Below are 22,246 nucleotides of genomic sequence, written 5' to 3'. Positions count from 1 at the left end.
AGGCAGAGGCATGGAAACAGTATCTCCAGCTAAGGTAACAGCACCCAGCATTCTAATTCTTCATAACCTCAAGGTGCTGAAAGCCTTGGGCAAAAACAGATGTCACCAGCACCTTTTTTTTTTTTTAAGGGAAAGGGCAAAGTGCATATTTTTACCAGTAGGTGGCAATAGAGTTATAAGGCTAAAGAAGCGGAATGTTTAAACATATAAATCCTAAATATTTTAAACCTGGCAATCATCTCACTCAATCTGCTAATGTTATTCACAAAGGAATTAAGGTTCACAGAGGGCATGTGACTTGTTCAAGGTCATACACCTGGTTAATGGCTGAGCTAAATTAAACTCAGCTCTCACCATTAAATCGGAATATGCAAGAGCACAGTGACTATCAAAATAGCTTGCCATCTTAAACGTGTGAATAAAAAAAACCACTGCTTTTGAGTGTGTTAATACTTCCAGCATGCAGTAACAGTGATGGTCTTTGAGGAATGAAACAGTTTATTAGACCTTAGCTTTGGGCTTTCTGAGTTGGAGGTGGGTGGGGGAGTAGGGGAGGAAGGAAGGAAAGAAAGAAGAAAAGGAGGGAGGGAAAGAAACAGCTGTTTGGGTGTCTTTTTGAGACTTCCTCACATGCCAGAGTGGCCTCCAAGCCCCTCTCAACCATGATTCCCCCAAACAGGTCAGGGACTTTGGGGTAGGAATCTCCCTTCCCAACCACCCTTTCTACTTTATCAGCCAGCACCAGTGTGTGTGTAGGGGGTAGGGGAGCATTAAATACTTTACTGCAGAAGGAATGCCAGGTGCCACTTGCTTTATTCTGCTTGGGGCGCTCAGTGAGAAGCAGAGCCTCAGGAAATGAGTGCCTGCTCACCGAAGGGGCCACATTTCTCCTGTGAAGTTCCAAGGAAGAGAACACAAACAGATGGGTGGGTGAGACGAATGTACCTAGAATGATGCTGGGTACATATTGTGTGTTTAATTGGTGCGGAGGGATGGATGGTGGACAAAGATTTCAGATCGATACAATGAAAATTTTTCTCAAAGTCTCAATAGTCCAAGGAAGAATTCACTACTTTGGTTGTGTATGTAATGAGTTCCCCATCTCTGGAGGCATTCAAGCACTAGCCATCCACTCACTTTGGTAAGGGTGTTGCAGAAGCATGCGGGGGGGGAGGGGCGTGGGGGGGGTGTTTGGGTTGGATGACCTTTTAGGCCCCCTTGAATCCCAGGATTCCCACTTTTCCATGATCCTTCATGCACAATGAGAGGAAGAAAAGGGCAAAGGTGTTTTTGTCTTTGGCTTCAAGACCTTTCAGTGAGAAAATCCCGCACATTTCAGGCTGCTTCATCCAAAAGCCTGCCCCGGGAGAAACCAAGATAGCAGCATAGGTAAACACCTGAACTGCTGCCTCGCACAACGATTTCAAAACTACAACTAAAAGACAAAACGGACATCATCCACAACCACAGGAAGGCTGGCTGAGTGGAAATTCTACAACTAGAAGGAAAGAGAAAAGCACACTGAGACTCACAGGAGCTGTGGAAGGCAGAGGTACAAAGGCGCACGTGCAGAAAGGGCTGGCAACTGAGTACGTGGTGGGCTTTCTCAATCAGGAGGGAGACAACAGCTCCCAACTGCACTGAACTCCAGTTCCGGGCGAGACTCTGGGGACCCAGACTCATACGGGGAGAAACTGGACTGTCTGGCAGTGGGCGAAACTCGAGGGCGGCTTTCTCTCAGAGGTGCTTGCAGTGATTATCGAGGGACACTGAGAACCAGGGGCCTCTTAGGGCAGGGCTGACGGGAGGCCATCGCTGTTTGCCCCGCCCTGTGATCCCGTCCCACAAAACCATAGCTGTTTGCTCCGCCATGAGACTCCGCCCCATCCAAGCTGAGCGCAGAGGCTTTTGCATATGAATGGCCTGGTCCTTTGAAATCTAAACTTACCTACAGCTGAGTCAGTGAGACCCAGAACATCCAAAAGAAGGCTCAGGGCTCCACAACAGCTTGCATTGCTTCACAGCTGGGCCTCATCTGGGCACCTCCAAAACCCAAACAAAGAAGAGGAAGCTGCAGATCTCTCCATAGCTCCTGCTGGGTGGCCTCGGGCAGAGGCTAATAAATTAGCACCTCCTTGGAGATCCAAGAGCCAGTGTACCCAGGGATCAGAGTGGGACCATCCAGATTACAACTCCTCAGATCCATAAGGGACACACTCAGTGGACAGACTCACTGAGCACCAAAGCCCCACTGAAGAAGTCTTGTCTCATAAGGGTGTCTCCAGCACAGAAGTTCTCCCAGTGTAGACACAGCTGACCATCACAGCCAATTAGCCTGGAGGTCAATTCCCCCCAGTGATACCAACAACAATCAAGGCTTAACTACAACAAGACTGTGCACACAGCCCACAAAAGGGTGCACCAAGAGTGTCCACCTCAGGTAACTGGGGAGGCTGAGCCACTGGGCCTTATAGGACACCTAGCACACAAAGCCACTCTATCAACTCAGGGAAGCAGCCAAATTGCGGAGACAAAGAAACAGGACACAAATCAAAGAAATGGAGGAAAGCAAACGACTGGATATAGAGTTCAAAACCATGGTTATAATGTTTTTCAAGAATTTTCTAGAAAAGGCCGATAAATTCAGCAAGACCCTCGAGGATATGAAAAAGGACCAACTAGAAATTAAGCATACACTGACTGAAATAAAAAATAATATACAGAGATCCAACAGCAGACTAGAGGATCGCAAGAATCAAGTCAAAGATTTGAAATACAAAGAAGCAAAAAACACCCAATCGGAAAAGCAAAAAGAATCCAAAAATATGAAGATAGCGTAAGGAGCCTCTGGGAGAACTTCAAGCATAGCAACATCCAAATTATGGGGGTGCCAGAAGAAGAGAGAGAGCAAGATATTGAAAGCTTATTTGAAGAAATAATGACCAAAAACTTCCCCCACCTGGTGAAAGAAATACTTACAAGTCCAGGAAGCACAGAGAACCCCCAAAAAAAGGAATCCAAAGAGGACCACACCAAGACACATCAAAATTAAAATGCCAAGAGCAAAAGACAAAGAGAGAATATTAAAAGCAGCAAGAGAAAAACAGTTAGTTACCTACAAGGGAGCACCCATACGACTGTCAGCAGATTTCTCAACAGAAACTATGCAGGCCAGATGGAGTGGCAAGAAATATTCAAAGTGATGAATAGCAAGAACCTACAACCAAGATTACTCTACCCAGCAAAGCTATCATTCAGAATTGAAGGTCAGATAAAGAGCTTCACAAATAAGAAAAAGCTAAAGGAGTTCATCACCACCAAACCAGTATTATATGAAATGCTGAAAGGTATTCCTTAAGAAGAGGAAGAAGAAGAAAAAAGTAAAGATAAAAATTATGAACAACAAATACATATCTACCAACAAGTGAATCTAAAAATCTAGTGAATAAAAATGATGAACAGAATAAACTGGTGAATATAATAGAATCAGGGGCATAGAAAGGGAGTGGACTGACAATACTTGGGGGGAAAGGGGTGTGGGGGGTGCGGGAAGAGACTGGACAAAAATCGTACACCTATGGATGAGGACGTTGTGGGGGGGGTAAGGACAGAGGGTGGGGTGGGAACCGGATGAAGGGGAGCTATTGGGGGAGCGGGGGAAAGAGGAACAATTGTAATAATCTAAACAATAAAGTTTTTTTTTTTTTAAAAAGTCTGCCCCCCTGCCCTGCCCTGCCCTGCCCCTTCACTGAACTTCCTGACACAGTTGGAAAATGTGATCATCCTGCGGTGGGGCGGGGGGGAGGGGGGGTCACTTGAGAGACTGCTGGTTTCATCTAAATAACAAGTTTGTTTCTTTTTACTTTGAAAATCAGGGGAAACGGACATGTGGAAACCGGGATCAGCCCTTTTAGATGCAGGTAATTACACAGCCCAATCTCCTCACCAAGACCAGATGGAGATACATAGGATTCAGAACCAGGGAGCCAATAACCCAGCCGGGCCTAGAGGCCAGGCCCACGGCCCACAGAGAGCAGCCTCAGCGCTTTCACCTTCCACATCAGGGTCTGCACAGGGCACCTGGGAACTCCCACAGGAGCCTGGACTAAGGGGGAACATTGTAACAAAGCGGAAAAGCAAACTGTGAGGACAGCCAGAGGGAGTGAGTTCCCTGCTTCCAAAGTGGATTTAGACCCTCTCTCAGTCTGGACACGCTTGACTTCCTTCTATTTCCCCTTCCTACTTTGCAAATGGTACTGAGCTTTTCCCTTCAGCTGAAGGAACGTTGTTCACTGTTCACTGCCTTAAGTGTTTGAAACTGCAGCAATAAACCCGGACTCCTGGCTCTCAGTGCAAGAGCAGTAAGGACAGAGGTGCAGGAGAGGACTTAGCCTCGGGACTCCCATTTCTTTTCCTCCCTCCACCGGGGAGCCTGGGGCAGTTTCCCTGAGAGGCTCCTGGCTGAGAAAGGCCCGCAGACACCCTAAGTGAACTCTAAATAATACGAGGAAGTGAGAAGAGTAAGCTGACCTTTAATGGGAAGATGAAATCATGTGCTTTGCAAGTTGGAAAAACTAACAAGCCAGGAGCAAGCTTGCTGCAGCCAGGAGCGGGCAGAGCCCCCCAGCCCTCCCCCCACTGCCGAACTGGGAGGCCGGGGAGTGTTCTAAGCATCCTCAAAACAGGGAGACTCACTTCGGTGCAAGTTTCCCTCTGCCTGGGAGGCTCAATGGCCTTACCAAGCCTAACAGAGTGCTTATGTACTGTCTTTAATTCCTTAAGCGATGGATTTGTGATCTTGGCTCCCATGTAAATGGCTTCTAAAAAAAAAAAAAAACCCTGTGGTTGAAATTCAGGTCCTATAGCCTCTCAAAGCACAAAGCTGTTTTGCACCTTTACTCAGAGGAGCCACATTTTAGATCCTCTTACTTGTTTGAGTTACTTGTACCTTTTCTACCCCTCCAGTCTACATCCCACCCCGTAGGATGGTCCTCCTTGTGTCTCACTCATCTTTGTTTACTGACTCAATCACCAAGTGTCAGCTGAGGACTTGCAGGTGGTGGACACAGTGAAGGTTTATGATGAGCGAGGCACAGGCCCTCACCTGGAGATTTTCAGAGTTTTGCAGAGGGATAAACTACAGTGGCAAAGCACTTCATGCTTTCAGATAAGGAAACGAAGGCTCAAGTAGAGTAAGTTAACAGTAGGGGACAGAACTCACAGTCTGACTTCCAATCCCTGTGAGCACCAACTGTGTCTTTAGTAGGCAGTCAGTCAATATTAATTCCTTCTTATATCTTATGATGGGGGTGGTGAGGAGAGCACAGTTAGCGATAAGCCAAGCCCCCTGAGCTGGGTGCGAATGTCCATTATGTCCCCCCCATCCCCCTGGGTAAGGCCAGATGCTTCCTGTCCTTCCAAATCACCAAAAGTTTACTGCTCTTTCCAGGATTTATCCCAAATGAAGAAACAAGCACACAGCCTCTGGACCCCGTATCCCAGGGAGATCCAAGTAAGTTAATTAACAACTGGAAACCCAGAGTGACTCTGACATCTCATCTGCTCGCTCCTCTCTTCCCACTCACTCCCACCCAAACCTGCCTCTTTCCTACCATGGATCTGCTTACCTCCTCTCTTCTGTCACTTTGTTCTAAGGCGAAAGGGACGTTTTGAAGGATTTAAACTTTCTGTATGCTTGAGGGGGAGAGGATCAGATGTTTGAAACATCACTATGGCAACAGGGTAGGATGGGGAGACAAGAGCATATGAAGAGAGGAGGCTGGCCAGCAAGGACAGCGATCCAGTGGTCCAGTGGAGAGGATAGTAGACAGAGCTCAGAGTTGCAGAGAAATAGCAGATTCAATAGATATAAAGAAGGGAGCATCTACAGGATTGGAGGAGGAGGTACAAGAGAGGGGGCAATTAAAGATGATTAGAGCAACTAGGTAGATGGTACTGCCCTGAGGACCACTGGAAACAGGGCAGGTTGGGGCAGCGAGGTCATTTAAGTCTGTTTATCTTCTGCAAAACACTGAGAGTTGACTACCCAGACTACCCTGATACAACATTCAGAAGGAACAGCCCAGCCAGAAATTTAGAGTTGGAAGGTGATGAGCTATGGTTCAAAACCAAGCCTATGAAAACAGGCAATGTGACCTAGAACTTATACCTGAAGAAGGTGAACACTAAATAGGTGGAGGAGAAGCCACCTGAGGATACCAGAAAGGAGGGACCAGAGAACAAGAGGAAAACCAGGAGGGAGTTGGGTATGCAAGCCAAGGAGAGCATCCGCAAATTCCCCCAGAAGTTTACCACGAATCAGCCACCACTAGGCTGTGAGTCTCAACCCCACTGTGTATGAGAATCATCTGAAGACATTTTAAAAAATTAAAGATGACCAATTCCTGCCTCATACCTACTGAATCTAAGTCTAGCTCTTGCTATTAAAAGTGTGGTCTGGGGACCAGAAGTATCGACATTGCTTGTTAGAAATGCAGAATGCCAGGCTCCCGAATCCAGTGGTGACTTTGCACAATAACTCCTGAGAAGCACAGCCCAGAGTGCTTCCCAGACACCTTTATTCGCTGAAGCTGCCTAAGCGACTGATACTTACCCAGGGTTAAGAAACACTGGCCTGATGTATTCATGTGGCCAACACAAAGCATTAATCAATAAAATTGTACCTTGTTGGAGAAAACCAAAGCAATTAAGAAAATTGATAGATTGATTCCTGTATACAACATATCTTACCTTTTCTTTCTAGTCCTCCAATCTCTACCATAATAAATCATTCATGCTAAACATTTCATAACCCACTTCCAACCTTTAGTATTGATCTCATCCCGAGAAAGCCACTAGGTCTCAGTGAGCACATGCCCTGAGACGGAACCATTGTCATTAGATCATTCTGGGAAAGGGGGAGCAAAGGTGACCCCATCAGGCTAGTGAGCGAAGAGAACTACCCAAATAGAAAACCACCTCACTTCCTCAAAACCTAGCTGCAAAATGAACATGCCTATCCGAAACACAGTTCAAAATGTAAGAAATAAGGGGGGGTAATGGTCTATGAAGAACCAAAACATAGGCTACAAAATCCATGTATTCTACTTTATGCATTTTAAAACGAAATCTCCTTTGGCTCTTACTCTAATTAATAATTACTAAAAAAAACCCACACACACAACAAAAAACAGTGTTCATTTTAAAAGGTTCATTGAACTGCTCAGCTGACATCTGGAAGGCGAACCCTCTTCAGGAGTTACTTCTCAAACTTGAATGTTCCCACGAATGACCTGGAGACCTTGTTAAGGGGCAGTTCTAACAAGATCAGCTATAGGTCTGGGTGGAGCCTGGGAGTCGCATTTCCAGCAAACCATAGGTGCCCGTGGGCAGCAAGCCCTGAAGAACACCAGTGCCACCTGCTGGCAGCAATTCACATTGCAAGGCCAGGCCCAGGAAAGGAGCCGACAAGCCATGCAGCAGTTCCTCTTCTCTTTTGCTTTATCCCAGGCTTTAGTAGCATCTTTCATCTCCACTTCCTGACTTATTTGCTTCTTCCAATCCTCATGTCAAGGGTCATGCTTAGGCATAGGCAGTTTGGGGGCAGCAAGGACAGGGGAGGACAGCTGAACAGGAAGAGTCAGCAGGCACTGTCCAGGCAAAAAGGAAGTAACAGTTTTCAAGATCCACTAATGAGCGAGGCACCAACTGCAGCTGGACGGAGCCAGCCAGGCCCACAGAGGTCCCTGTCAAAGCCTACTTCTCTGGCTTAGATTGCCGTGAGCCACTGCAGGTAATAAAGCACATTCTCACATACAACTTTTCCCCTGAACCTGCCAATTCTGTGATCTCTCTTTATTAAATATTTCTCATCAATTCTGCTTAAAACTGTGTCAACTCATGCCCATTTCTTGCTTTCATTAAAAACAAAAAGAACAACAACAAAAACACATAAAAACCCCTTGCTGCCTGCGGAGCTTCTCCTCCTCTGGCCACAGGGAAACACTGCCCATGCCAAGCCCACTGTGTTGGGAAGGCCCAGCGGCCGCACCGTAACCACGCAGCAGCTCAGAGATCCAGGCTTGTCTGCGCAGCGGCACCATCCGCCCGCAATACTCCAGCCCAGAAATTCCTGTCTTTACTGCCTCTCTCTCTTTCTCCCCATCAAACTTGGTTTTGAAATATGTTGTCTCCTAAATTGCAGTCATTAAATAATTCATTCCTCATTTTTTATTAATCAAAGGGCTGTCTACCTCCCATAAGAAATTCTGATCAGCATGGAATAATCAGTTTTATCATACTGAGAGGATATCACTTCAGCCAAGAGCAACTTTTATCAGTGTATGTGGCTGTCCACAATTTCTCATTAGCATTTGAAAGGTTGAAGTAGCTTGTAGTCCCACTGTCCTCCCCTCCTCCATCATAACCTTCATGTATGCACAGAGGTCCAGAGACACTAGATAGAACTGTCCTGCTCATTATAACAGCTAAAAAAAGGAGAAAATCTAAGATGGCTACAAACAAGCACTGGCATCTGTAGATACAGTATGTGGGTAATGCTATGGTTGCCTCACCCAGAGGAGTGAAGGGGCAGATTGCTATCAATTTCTCATCCTATAATTCCTGCTGCTCAGCATTGGCTTTGCAGATTCTTTCACACCTTTATAAAGACCCAACACATAATTTTAAAAAGTTAGATGGAGAGGAAAAGACTACAGACTCCCGAGAGTCAGTTGCAGTGAATTCCCACGTCCGGGGCCTGCACTTCTATGGTCTGAGCCTAGGACACTTTCTGAGGGCCTTCCCAGGCTTGACTGGAGGTTCCTGCTCTGAAGTCTATAACTATGGCTGATACCGAGACTTCTAAAACAGCGGTGGTAATAGTACTAGCCCACACATCCAGGACCTTGGCGCCCAGTGAAAATCTGTATTGGACGTAAATAAATGGATATACCCTGTATCTTGCTACTACTTTTTAACTTCTTTTCATTGAATCTCTGGGAGCTCTGGTGGAGAAAGAGGGGGGGAGAGCATGCACAGGTAAATGCAATGGGAGATCATCAGAATAACAGGGCCCTCTTCCATTCCTCAGACTGCAAAGTTGACCTGGTGTTTTTAATGGACGGGAGCGCGAGCATTGGCAGACGTCGCTTCCGAATCCAGAAGCAGTTCCTGGCTGACATTGCCCAGGCTCTTGACATTGGCCCGGCGGGCCCACTGGTGGGCGTTGTTCAGTATGGGTAAGTGCTATTCTAATTCAGAAACCAAGAGAAGTCACACGCTTAATTTTGTGCCACAAAAAATACCTACACATCCATGAGCACAAACTCATTCTCTGCCCTAATACTAATGTAAATGAAAAGAGACTGAAGCGATCCAGATGCCCTCTAAGGAATCTGAGATTCCAGAAGGAACAGATTATTGAACACTTGTAAGTGAATGGCATTTGTACTTGTGATTGGTGGAGAGGATATTGATTTGGGAGTTAGGACCTCTGGGTTCAAGTCTTAGCTCAGCTGTGTGACCTTGAGCAAGGCCTCCACCTCTTATCCGTTTCCTCATCTGTAGATCAAGGTGGACTCCTTTCCACCTTGACTATTAGAGCATTTGTTTGAGGGGCTGCACCCTGTGCTCCCACATATAAGGAAGATGCCTAGACAATATGGAGCTTTAGCTTGAACTCTTTCTCCAAACGCCCCTAGGCCAGTGGTCGGCAAACTGCGGCTCGTGAGCCACATGCGGTTCGCGAGCCACGGTTTGCCGCTCTGTTGACTAAGAGTTTGCCGACCACTGCCCTAGGCCTCGCACTGGTCCTGAAAAGCTCACCAGGCAACGTGAGACTGGGCGGGAAGGGAAGTGGCCCCATCACTCAGCGAACACCCAGGTGACTGTCCCCAATCCGTTTTATTATTTTAGGGGAGAAATTGAACATTCATATCCACTTCCCATCTCAATCTCTTCTCTTATTTGGAATAATAAATCAATCTTATTTCAGATAGGAATAGGTTTCTTCCTAAACAGATACACAGATATTGACAGATAACGAGCAAACTATGAAAAGATCAAGCAAGCACAAATCTCAAATAATAGGTCTACTTTTAATCAAGAGACATTCAGGGCAGGATAATTATCTCCCTTTCCACAAAGGAATCATCAGACACAGCATGACACCCCCTCCCACAGTCCTGCAGCTTAGACTCGAAGGGGACACTAACCTAGACCTTGGTGCCTCCTGCTCAGAAGCGACAACACAGCTTATTTGCTCCTCCTGAAAAGTGACAGCATTCATACCTAACAACACCCAGGGGCTCTCCAGACCCTGCAAACAACTCCTGAGGATTCCTCAGAGCAGCGTGGTCACTGAGGCTATTACATGAAAGACACGAGATATTTATGTTTGAGTTGTCAAAAGAAATAAACAGAATGCCTTCTTTTCTTAAGAACTATAACACAAGTATTTTTACAATTAAATTTCAAGAGCACATTTAGCACTATCTTCCATTTCTATGAAGAAAAAGTAGATGAGTTAACTGATTCTTGTATATAGTTAGAGTCAAATATGTGGAAACCACCAATGCTTACAAATGCTAACTCTCAATGTCAAATGATCTACCTTGAGGAATTTAACTTGAAATAGGAAAATACATTTTTTTGGTCATTGTTTTCTTGTTTTCAAAATGTCAACCTATTTCATTCCTGTGTCACTTTTCAAAGATAGAAAGTGGAGAGCAAGCTTCTCCAGGGAGGAAATGGAAGCGCTTTCGTTCCAGATGTCCCCAGTCAATTGTACTGGGGGGAGGGCGGCGGTTAAAGCTTGCTGGGTCATCTTGCATTAAAAATAGCTGCTTTAAAGGCTGTGTAAACCGAGACTTATCGCATAATATGAAAATAAAGTGATAAATATGTCAAGGAGAAGAAAAATGGCAGAATAGTGTTGTGTGCTGATGAGAGCGAGCGTGGATGAAAGAACAAGTATAACAGGGAAGGAAAAACAATTCAAGAAAGACTCTGTCCCCTCAAGAAAAGCCAAAAAATATTTTCCCGTTTTCCTAATGTGAACACCATTTGCAGTTAAAAGTTTATCTCCCATGCTTTCCAGTTCTTCCTTCTAAAAATGACTTTGCTATTTGTCCTCCTCCCCCGCACCTGAGCTCCTTATTAATCTGGAGCACAGAAGGAAAATATGTCTGTTTTCCTTCACTCGATGCTCATACAAACTAAGCCATCATCCTCACCCTCCTACAGCCACAGGGTGGAGTGGGAAGCACAATGAACTGGTGACAGGCTGTCTTGAAATCTGGCCCGAGTCCCGCTGTGTGACCTTAAGCAAGTCACTTACTCTCTCCATGTAAGTGCTGCCATCTATAAAGTCCAGGGTGGAGCAGATGATTTATCGGGGCTCTGCCAGCCCTGGCGCTCTGTAATTCAGCGACTGGCTCTGCTCTCGGAAGACATCCAATAAATGAATACATTGGGCTAACAGACTGGATGAGCCGCCTCTCCCTGCAGCCTGGGGTTCCCAGTAGGTGGGTGATCAATAATGAAATGCTGGCATGCACTTAGTGACACGTCCACCAGTGGGCTGTGGGGAACACAACTATTGAAGGGGGTAATGAGAACGAGCTGAAATTGCTTTTGATTTCAGCGGCCTGGCTTCCTTGCCTGGGTGGGTCCCCTCTATCCTTTCTTTCTTTTTTTTTTTTTTTTTTTCTCTCTCTTTTTCTTTTAATCCTCACCCAAGGCTATTTTTCCATTGTTTTTTAGAGAGAGTAGAAGAGAGAGGGAAAGACAGAGAGAAATATCAATGTGAGAGAAACACATTGATTGGTTGCCTCCTGCACGAGCTCTGACCAGGGCCCAGGCCAGGGAGAAGCCTGCAACCGAGGTATGTGCCCTTGACCTGAATCCAACCCCGGACCCTTCAGTCCGAAGGCTGATGCTCTATCCACTGAGCAAAACTGGCTAGGGCTCCTTTATCCTTTCCTTACCAACCGGTCTAGGTGCACAGAGAGGGAGGCAGTGGGGCAGGAAAGAGTAGGGAGACAGAGGTAGATGCCACTATGGGGACTGTGTTTCTGGAAAAGGAAAAGCAGGCAGGCCAGCACTTGGCACACCAGGAAAGTGGGGCAGGAAAGAGTAGGGAGACAGAGGTAGATGCCACTATGGGGACTGTGTTTCTGGAAAAGGAAAAGCAGGCAGGCCAGCACTTGGCACACCAGGAAAGTGGGGCAGGAAAGAGTAGGGAGACAGAGGTAGATGCCACTATGGGGACTGTGTTTCTAGAAAAGGAAAAGCAGGCAGGCCAGCACTTGGCACACCAGGAAACTGATGCCTCTCCCGGCATTTGGGGCCCTCACGGGATCCCAGTGCCCGCTCTACAGCCCTGGCAATCACAGCGCACTGGGCCTTAGAAAGCTCCCGGCCCCAGCTCCTTGTGCTATCGTGAGGAAAGGAGCCGCTCGAAGGAGTGGGCACCCCGCAAGAACCAGTGCTCGAAGGGGAGGCTGAGGTTGGGCAGGAGCTGGTCAAGGAGGGAGGCCCCTGAACCTTGGAAGTTCCCCTCCTCTCCGGCTTCTCGCCTCCATTAAGTTACCGGCCACTGGCCCGCCAGGTCCCAGGAGGGCTCCTGTCCTTGGTTCTTCTTAGGAGAGCTGAGTCAGGATTTATACTTTCATGTCTAAAATTAGACTTTTAAACTTAGAATTGAAAAAACTCAGACTACGTATTAACAGAAATAGAAGACAGTACTAAATGTGTTAATGGAATTTAATTCTGAAAATACTTATGTTATCGTTCTTATTGAAAAGAAGGCAAATAAATAAGAAATAAAAAATACAAAAAATATAAACACAGTCTGATTTGCAAAATGCAATGTTCGTCCGACATTCTGACCCCTGGGGATCCCACACGAAGATCTTTGGGGCACAAGAAACAGAAGACCAGCCCTGGTAGCCCAGGTGAAGGGGGACTTGTGTCACAGGACTGCCAAGACCATGGTCATCCCCTTCCTCCTCTTCTCCCTGCATCTGTCTGTCTTTCTTCTGGCCCACTCAGGTCTCCTCTCAGCAGACCAGTGTCGCCCTCTACCAGGCTCTTGGTTTCTGCTCCCCATGACTTCACCTTGCACTGAGTTCCACCTCTGGTCCAACTGTGATACCGGCATGCTCCCTCTGCCGCATGCCCCCTCTCTGCACAGACAGAGGCTCGTAACCCACAATTGTGCAAACCTTTCAACAACCACAGCATTCTTCCCACAATCATTACATACCTCCCGTAAGAGAGGCTGCGTTTGAAACAGACTCAGAGAGGGTGAGTGTCTTGCCCAAGAACACACAGTTAAATGCATGACGGCTGGGGAGAGGGCAGGTATGAAACCTTGTGTGAATCCCTAAAATGTCAAACAAAACTGACTTCAGAGCAGAGATTTTCTCACCTGCCAGAAAGCTTCTGAAGCTTTCCAGAGGCCTGAGGACTGAGACACTGTGCTTGAACGAAAGGCCAGGGATCAAGCCCTCATCTTGCCCACACATTCTGCTTTAGAATTACACAGCCAACAGGCTTGTGATTGCTCTTAATACCAACAGGAATATTAAAAGGCTAAATGGAAGGACTGCCAGAGCAAGCAGCTCTTAGGTGAACTCCAGCAGACGGAATGAACAAGGCCAAGCGACTTGTGTCTTGGCTGCAGCCTGGATCCACAGGGTCAACGCCCCCTCGACCTTCCACAGGATTTCATTTGAGTCCCCAATTGCAGTACAAATGGAACAGAATTGCACATGTTCTTCTGAACTTTGTAATCAACCCTAGGATATCAACAATGGAAAACAGTTAGAGAATGAAGCAAAATGTTCGTGTTTCTTCTTTTAAAAATGAAATAGATTTTTTTTTTTCCTATGACAGTTGCCCTGTGTTTTAGGGAGTGGCCTTGAGTTGGGCTACATCTCCTTTCTCTTCTTCTCAGCCCCAGACTGAAGACCCTGAGGGAAGAAGTGAGGTGTCAGGTCTGGTGTGGGAGGCAGTGTAATAGCCTCCCCGGACCCAGCTGTCCACATCCAAACCCCTGGAACCTGTGAATATGCTACCTCCCTTGGCAAAAGGGACTTTGTAGGTGTGATTCAAGTTAAGGACTCTGAGATGGGGGGGGGGGGGGGGGTTATCCTGGACTTTCCGGGTGTCCCAATCCAATCACATGACTGCTTAAAAACAGAGACCCTGCCCCAGCTATTGTCAGTTAGAGGGGGGAGGCTCTGGAAGGATGATCAGAGATGGGGCTGCAGGCGGTGAAGATGGAGGGAGAGGCATGAGCAAGAGACGCAGGCGCCTGTAGAAGCTGGGAAAGACAAGGAAATGGATTCTCCCTAGAGCCTTCACCAAGGAAACAGCCCTGACACCTTAGTGTTAGCCTAGGGACATCCATGCTGGAGTTCTGACCTCCAGAACTAATAAGTGTGTTGTTTGAGCCACTGAGTTTATAGTCATTTGTTACAACAGAAGTAGAACCGAATACCATTCTGTCACATTCTCTAGAATCTGCATCCTGGGCAGGTGGGAGGCCCCAGGCATGAAACACAGCAGGTGGGGGCCAGGACCACAGGGCCTCAGGGCAGGGAGGGACCATGTGGGCCCTGACTTCACATTTAAAAATGCTGAGGCCTGGGCCTCACTCCAGTTCTATTCAACTAGAATGTGGCAAACACCCAGAAGTCAGTATTTTAATCTGTAATTCCAACCTCCAGCCAAGGCTGAAAATCACCAACTGCCGAGAGGGAGGGCACTGCCCAGCTTCCTGGTACAGAGTGGCAGTGCCCACCTGGAACTCAGGCCTCTCTGCACCCCACACCCACAGTGCTATTTTTCCCCCTCAGCCTACTTCACCTTTACAGGAACTACCAGAACCCCAGAGCAGCTGCCTCTCTTCTGCCTGGAAGGGGGGGCTCTCCAGGGCCTAATGGCACTAGCAAAGGCCCACTGTGCCATTCCCTCCCCTCTGAGACAGGCGGGCGAGCCCTTGAGCCAACTCCTCAGGGACAATCTCAAAGCCGAGTGAGCTGTGGATACAATTTGCACAGAAGTAGTAACCTTTTTCTATTCCCCAGCATGCAGTTCTCCCACAGGTACAAATACCACAGGGCCTGCATTTGATTTCCTCCACTTCCACTCAAGGGCTCCCCTTGGACTCCCTCTGCACAGGCACAGGGCTTATCCCAGGCCTCTGGGATCATTCTCCCAAGATCTCCGGACCCAAGAGAAGCAGATGATCACCCCAATACACATTAGGACCACTTGGGAAGCTTTTGAAAAATCCCACTGCCCAGACCAAACCTCAGATGAATTAAGTCAGAATTCCTGAGTGGGGCATCACTACTCTTCAGCACTCCCCAGGTGATTCTATCGCGCAAGCAGAGAATGAAGGCACAAGTATTTCCTCAGCCCTGTGCTGTCCTCAGGTGAATCCCAGGCCCTCCCACCTCTCTGGAGGGCCCTAGGAGCTCCACCCCCTCCCTTTTTTTTTCTTTTAAATATATTTTATTTTTACAGAGAGGAAGGGAGAGGGATAGAGAGCTAGAAACATCAATGAGAGAGAAACATCGATCAGCCGCCTCCTGCACACCCCCTACTGGGGATGTGCCTGCAACCAAGGTACATGCCCTTGACCAGAATCGAACCCGGGACCCTTCAGTCCACAGGCCAACGCTCTATCCACTGAGCCAAACCAGTCAGGACCCCCTTTTTTTTTCTTGGCCTTTCTCTTCCCTGCTCTACACTCCTTCTTCTCCTCCCTTCCTCTCGTCACTGGCAGCTCCACTGCTGATGTTCGGGATTCTTACAGCATCCAAGACACTGCTACTCAAAGCGTGATCCACAGTAGCATCCCAGAGGCTGTTGAAAGGCGGATCTCAGCCCTCACTCAGATCAACAGAATCAGAATCCCCAGGTGATCAGATGAGTTCGGGAAACTCTGCTGCCAGGACATTCCCTAGCCCAGTATGAAGCTGCAACCAGCATGGCTAGGATTCAGGATCTGAAGAAAGGGCCGATGCACAAATGAAAACACTAGACAAGAAATATGAATTTAGAAATCATAGGGGAGCCAGGTGGATAACTTCCCTCTAGCGAAGAAGCTAACCTGAAAACTTGGTCCCCTCTGCTTTTATTTACTTGAATACACATTTGCCCTTTAGGAACGCAAACAGGCATATCAAAGGTAAAGTTTGGTAAACAGTGAAAGGATTATCAGGTTAGGGGACTGCCTTGAGCCATTTAGCCAACAGCAGGGCAATATTATGCTGATTTTCAGCCCTGTTGAATATCAGTCTATTAGCCTTCTAGTGGGACTTTTGCATTAAAATGCTAACTACTGTTGGTCTTTGCCTCCAGCAGCCCAGCACTTTCCAAACCCTGGGACACGGTCACAGACCAGACCAGCCAAGCCCGAGTTCCTCCCAGGCCAGCAGATTGCACTCCTGCCTTTCCTCCTGCAGGAAGAGGCATGCAGGTGGTGGATGGGTAGAATTACTGTTACTAATTTTAAAAAGCACTCATCTGAAACTAAATTTGGTTATAAGTCCCTGCTCTCCATCTCTGATCCTGGGAAATGTGAGAAAGGCCAGTATCTTTTCAAAAGGGGCCACTGGGTTGGCCATACTGCTCAGCCCTCTGAGAGCCTGGGGAAGAATCATTTTCATCTCAGCCAGGTTCTGCCTCCAGGAGCAAGTCTGCCACCCAACCTACAGCTGCCGGCATGTCCTTGGGCACCAGGGACACCCTAGAACAGTGGTTCTCAAAACACAGATATTTACATTACAATTCATAACAGTAGCAAAATTACAGTTATGAAGTAGCAATGAAAATAATTTTATGGTTGGGGGTCACCACAACATGAGGAACCGTATTAAAGGGTCGCAGCATTAGAAAGGTTGAGAACCATTGCCTAGAACAGTGGTCGGTAAACTCAGTCAACAGAGTGGCAAACCGCGGCTCGCGAGCTGCAGTTTGCCGACCACTGCCCTAGAACATCTTCCTGATTTCACAGGCACGGTTCATCTCAGACTAAGTCCATAAATCACCACATTTTAGCTGTTAAGAAAATTAAATATAATTAGGTTATTTTATTGTAACCTTAAGTTGATGTCTTCTTGAAGGAAACGATTTTGAAAGGTTCTTGCCATAGGGAATATGATTAGTTGATATGTCTCTACTGACATAAAAATTCATTTGAGAAGCTCAGTTCACATAACTGAAAGTGTTATGGAGCAAACCAGTAGACTCTGGGACTTTAACGAAATGGGCACCTTAGGACTGAAAGGGTCTTCAGAGGTCACACTCAGGGCTTCCTCGCATTCCTGGAGATAGATTCACCGGGATCCCTTAAGAAAATATTCCCAGACCCCATCCAGACCTACTGAACGGAGCTTCTTCTGGGAGGCCTAGTAACCCGTGTAGTTTAATTAATGTCCCAGGTGAGTCAGATCAGGGAGGTCTGGAAACACTGACCAACAGCCCCAATTCCCTACCATCAGGCCCCCAAGCCTTGCTAGGAATCACCTATGCCCACTTCCTACAGGTGTTCTTTCTTCTTGAACACTTGCAGGGTAATCGTTTTCTACTGCACAAAAAATCCCTTTATATGCACAGCCAAATTCTGGATCTCCACAATGTCTCTTCATTAGTCCTAACTCTTCTTTCAAACATAACACAATTTTATATTTTCTCCCTGAGCTATAAATGTCTTTGTTTTGTTTTGTGGGTTTTTTTTTCTTATTTTCAAAGAAAAAGCTTTGATATTGCTAAGGGGTAAAAAAAAAAAGTGGTTTCCTTTAATAAGATCTTGCAATAAAATTAAAAGGTTATTTATATAAAAACGTAGTGGCATAGCTCTTTGAACTTTTAAAAGTAGCCAGACTAGGGTGTCAGGCCACCAGCCCATATATCCTGAAAAGGACACATACACCAGGTGCTCTGGTACCGAGAGCCGCCACAGTCTGCAGGTGAAAGACTTATCATTCATTCCTATGATTTAATTGCATTACAGCTTAATAAAGATTTATTGAGTGTTTCCCATGTACTAAGCACTCTGCCATTTGCAGGGGATAATGAGGTAAAATTCATTTAAGTGGTTTGATCACATTTGCCTATAAGTCCCTTGGGGGATGAGCTGTGGTTTTGCCCCTAATCATCAGTTTAGCAATTGGAAAGAGTTTCTGAGGCCCTCTGATCCCACCTTTCAATCCAATAACACTAAATAAATAAATGTGATAGTCTGTTCTTCAGGACTTCACCATCTAGTATGGGAGGCAATATTTTTTTAAAGAAATAACATTAAATAAAATTAAAAGCATCTATTCATTGGTCATATGAATAGCTCATGTGTCTGCCTCTGAAGATGGATTCATCTACCTCAGTGATGTCATAGAGAGTGAGTGTGATCCGTGGAGCCCAAGGCAGAGTGTTCAACTCCACCCGGGATGATCCCAGAGAGGAGAGGACGTGTGAGCCTCCTTTCTTAGTGATCGCAAAATTATCCATTTCCCCTGTCTGATAAGCACTAGGGTGGGAAATACTAAGACATAGTGTCTGTTCTCAAGTAGCTTCAATATTTGCAAAAACACCTACTCCCTAAAATTTATTTGTAACTCCAAAATCAATTACTTGTGGTGCTTTCCTGGTCATTTGTAGACACGCACAGAGGGGGAAGTTTTTGAGTCCTTCAACACACACACATTCCCAGCTGAGGTCAAACAAGGAAATGCCCTGCTTTCTTGTTGCAGCTCATACTGTAAACAAGTGTTCTTTTCACAGCCTGTTTAGTGCCACATTTTTTGCATTTTTGTGCTTTTCTGATGATAATTTCACTGTTTAAAATGACCCCCAATGACATGGGTGAAGATGGTCAAAGGCAGAAACTTCCAGTTATAACATAAGTCAGTCCCGGGGATGTAAAGTACAGCATGGTGACTATAGTTAACAATACTGTACCATATACTTACAAGTTGCTAAGAGACCTTAAAAGTTTTCATCACAAGAAAAAAAATTATAACTATGTGTAGTGATGGATGTTCAACAAAATTATTCCAGTAATCATTTCACAGTATATACACTGAGTGGCCAGATTATTATGGTCTCTGAACGCACAATAATCTGGCCACTCAGTGTATATCCTATATAATAAAAGGCGAATATGCAAATTGTCCTATCGACCAGGAGTTCGACCAGCAGGCAGGCCAGCAAACTGCCCATGTCCCCTTCCCCTGGCCAGGCTGGCCGGACCCCACCCATGCACGAATTCATGCACCGGGCCTCTAATATATATACACACTGAGTGGCCAGATTATTATGCATTCAGAGATCATAATAATCTGGCCACCTAGTGTATATTTGTATCAAATCATTATATTGTACACCTAAAACTAATACAATGTTATATATCAATAATATCTCAATTTTAAAAACTAAATAAATGCAATGACACCCCGTCTAGGGTTCTAAGTGCAAGAAGGTTGTGGTGTGCTTATGGAGAAAACACAAGTGTTGGATAAGTTTCCTTTTAAGTATGAGTTATAGCGCTGTTGGTTGTAAGTTCAATGTTAAAGATACATTTAGAAAAAGAAAGGACATTTGCTGATCTGCATGTGAGTTTGCTCTAGAACATCAATAGTACATGTTGAAATTATGAAAAAGTGGCTGAACTTATAAATTCATGAAATGACAGCTGATTTTTTTTAAATGCATAGTGGATGGCATTGTGAGGCAGAAAGCCAAAGATATTATGTAAACATTACCCAGGGTCAGGAAAATGTTAAACCTTTCCCAGCTAGTGTTTTATTATATAGAAATATTCCATTAATTATTTGTAAGAAAAATATATTAAATTAGGTTTCTTCAAACAGAAACATACATCAATCAAGTTTCTGTATTGATCTATTGATGCAAATGTTGTAACCAGAGGCCCACAGGAACCTAGCTAGCCCTGTATCTCCCCTGGGAGTAATGGCTCAGTACTTGCTAATTTGATGCTCACAGTGACTTCATAGAAGATAACTACCACAAAAAAACAGAGACCCCATTGTTTATGAAGAACAGGAAAGAGACAGGTAATCAACAATTGCTCTATAACAGGGGTGGGCAAACTTTTTGACTCGAGGGCCACAATGGGTTCTTAAACTGGACCGGAGGGCCGGAAAAAAAGCATGGATGGAGTGTTTGTGTGAACTAATATAAATTCAAAGTAAAGGAGCGGAGGGGAGAGCAAGAGAACCCTCCACTCTTTTGACTCCGCGGGCCGGATAGAACAGCCAAACGGGCCGGATCTGGCCCGCGGGCCGTAGTTTGCCCACGGCTGCTCTATAAAGTGATCAAAATTAACAAAGCCTCCACATAGGGTTCTGGGGGAACACCAGAACTAGGAGATTAGGTTCCACATTTAAATACTGTTTTTCTGTAAAAATTTTGGAAGAAATTTTTATATTTTTGCTTTTTAAATTATTTGTCTATGGGCAATACAAATTATAATTAGGTATGATTTCTTCACAATCATCAGACACACTCAGGAAATCTTTCAAAGTGAGAAAATCGAGCCCACAAATCATTTTCAAATACAATTAAAGTTTTATGAGTTAAAGTTTTTACAACTAAGGAAGTATATATAGTGTTATGTGGTAAACAATTATATATATCTTATGTAAATATCAATCTTGCCTTTTCTTATTTTGTAGCCAATATTATTTTTTGTTGTTTCAACTTTTTCTTTTAGGCCCTGAAAAAGTTCTTATTTTTGGTCACCAAGGGAAGATCCAGACTTTAGGGACCCTGAAACGCATGCAATTTGGGGTTCCTTTAAGGAAAAATAACATGAAATTACAAATACAAAATCAGGTCCTTTAGAAGAGGCATCATTCTCATTCTGGCCCACCTGCCTCTGTTTTGTTGTGTAGTTGTTTTTCTAATTTAATCCTAAACTAGAACTTGGTTTCCTCTGGTAGCATTGCACCTCTTTGGATTGGGGCAGCACCCTCCCCACCTGCTCCTGCAGGGTCTGCCACACACTCTGCCCAGCTGCTCCAAGGCTGTTCACTTTCCCCATGGAGGCTCCGCTCTAGAGAAGGATTACCCTTCTGTTTCTCCACTTCATTCACCCCAGCTCCTCCCGGGCTCATCTTTATCAGGCTTCAATCAAGGAGATGCTGACCTTCTGGGTGAGATTTGAGTATTCTCACCCAGTCACAGGAGCCACAACATGAAAAAGCTGAAGGGATGTCTTTGCTTGACACCACTAAGATGCCATTCCAGTGCAGAGGTAACCCAGGGAGTGGCCAGCAGCTGAGATTCTCTTTCTGGAGAACAGGGTTTGGGGCAGCCTGGGAACATCCTGACATTTGCAAAACCCCATTGACAACAGTCCTGGCTTTTTAGCAATATGAGTGCTATGATCTTTGTTTTTACCAGATGAAGAAGCTGAAGTCCAGAGGAGTTAAATGATTTCTCAAGGTCACACAGCTAAGAAATGACAGTCAAAACTAGAACCCACGTGTTCTGAAGCCTGAGCCAGCCCGCTTTCCTCGCACACACGGGAGGAGCCCATCCTCCTGTCTCACAGTTACTTCTGTCCACCGTGGGGTACTTCATTGAAGCAGCTTCCACTCTATGTGTACATCAAGCATGTCAAACTCAAAGGCTAACATGGGCCAAATAAACAAGGCATGCGGCCCATGGACCGCGAGTTTGACATGCTCTGTGTACAGGAAAGAATCCGCCATGGTTTCTGCTTTCTTCCACAGGTAATAACTGTCCACCTAATTTTTATTTCTTGTTCTGGCTCCTCAGAGATAACCCTGCTACCCAATTCAACCTCAAAACTCACATGAATTCCCGAGATCTGAAAGCAGCCATAGAGAAAATCACCCAGAGAGGAGGGCTGTCTAACGTAGGTATGTGATCCGGATTCATTCTATCTTGCCACCGGGGCTCTCTTTCTACATGATTGTCTTCTAGCATTATAGATAGGAGGAAAACAGTAATACATCAAGAAATGATTCACACAGTATCTATCATTTCTCAAGTATGATCACGGATTCAGTATGATCAAGAATCGTCATCACCCATATGCCAAAGGCCCTTGGGCCTTGAGGGAAGTTATGCTTTAGTTATGAAAGCAGTTCTCTGCAAGGTTCTCTCTCTTTTTTTTTTTTTTAATATATATTTTATTGATTTTTTTACAGAGAGGAAGGGAGAGAAATAGAGAGTTAGAAAT

The 22,246-nt window shown here is 45.6% G+C and overlaps 1 protein-coding gene across 2 annotated transcripts in view; it reads left to right on the top strand.

The window, feature by feature from the left end:
- Positions 1–22,246, top strand: part of VIT (vitrin) — a 94,425-nt gene that overhangs the window by 65,910 nt on the left and 6,269 nt on the right. For both annotated transcript variants that reach the window (XM_080684095.1, XM_080684094.1), the window contains 4 exons: positions 3,876–3,920; positions 5,450–5,512; positions 9,092–9,239; positions 21,820–21,923. In XM_080684095.1, the coding sequence (XP_080540221.1) occupies positions 3,876–3,920; positions 5,450–5,512; positions 9,092–9,239; positions 21,820–21,923 (360 nt within the window). The remainder of the gene's footprint in view (positions 1–3,875; positions 3,921–5,449; positions 5,513–9,091; positions 9,240–21,819; positions 21,924–22,246) is intronic.

The sequence above is a fragment of the Plecotus auritus genome (genome assembly GCF_963455305.1).
Source record: "Plecotus auritus genome assembly, chromosome: 8".
Classification (NCBI taxonomy): Eukaryota; Metazoa; Chordata; class Mammalia; order Chiroptera; family Vespertilionidae; genus Plecotus; species Plecotus auritus.
The sequence above is the reverse complement of the archived record's forward strand: the minus strand, read 5'-3'. Positions and strand labels throughout refer to the sequence as shown.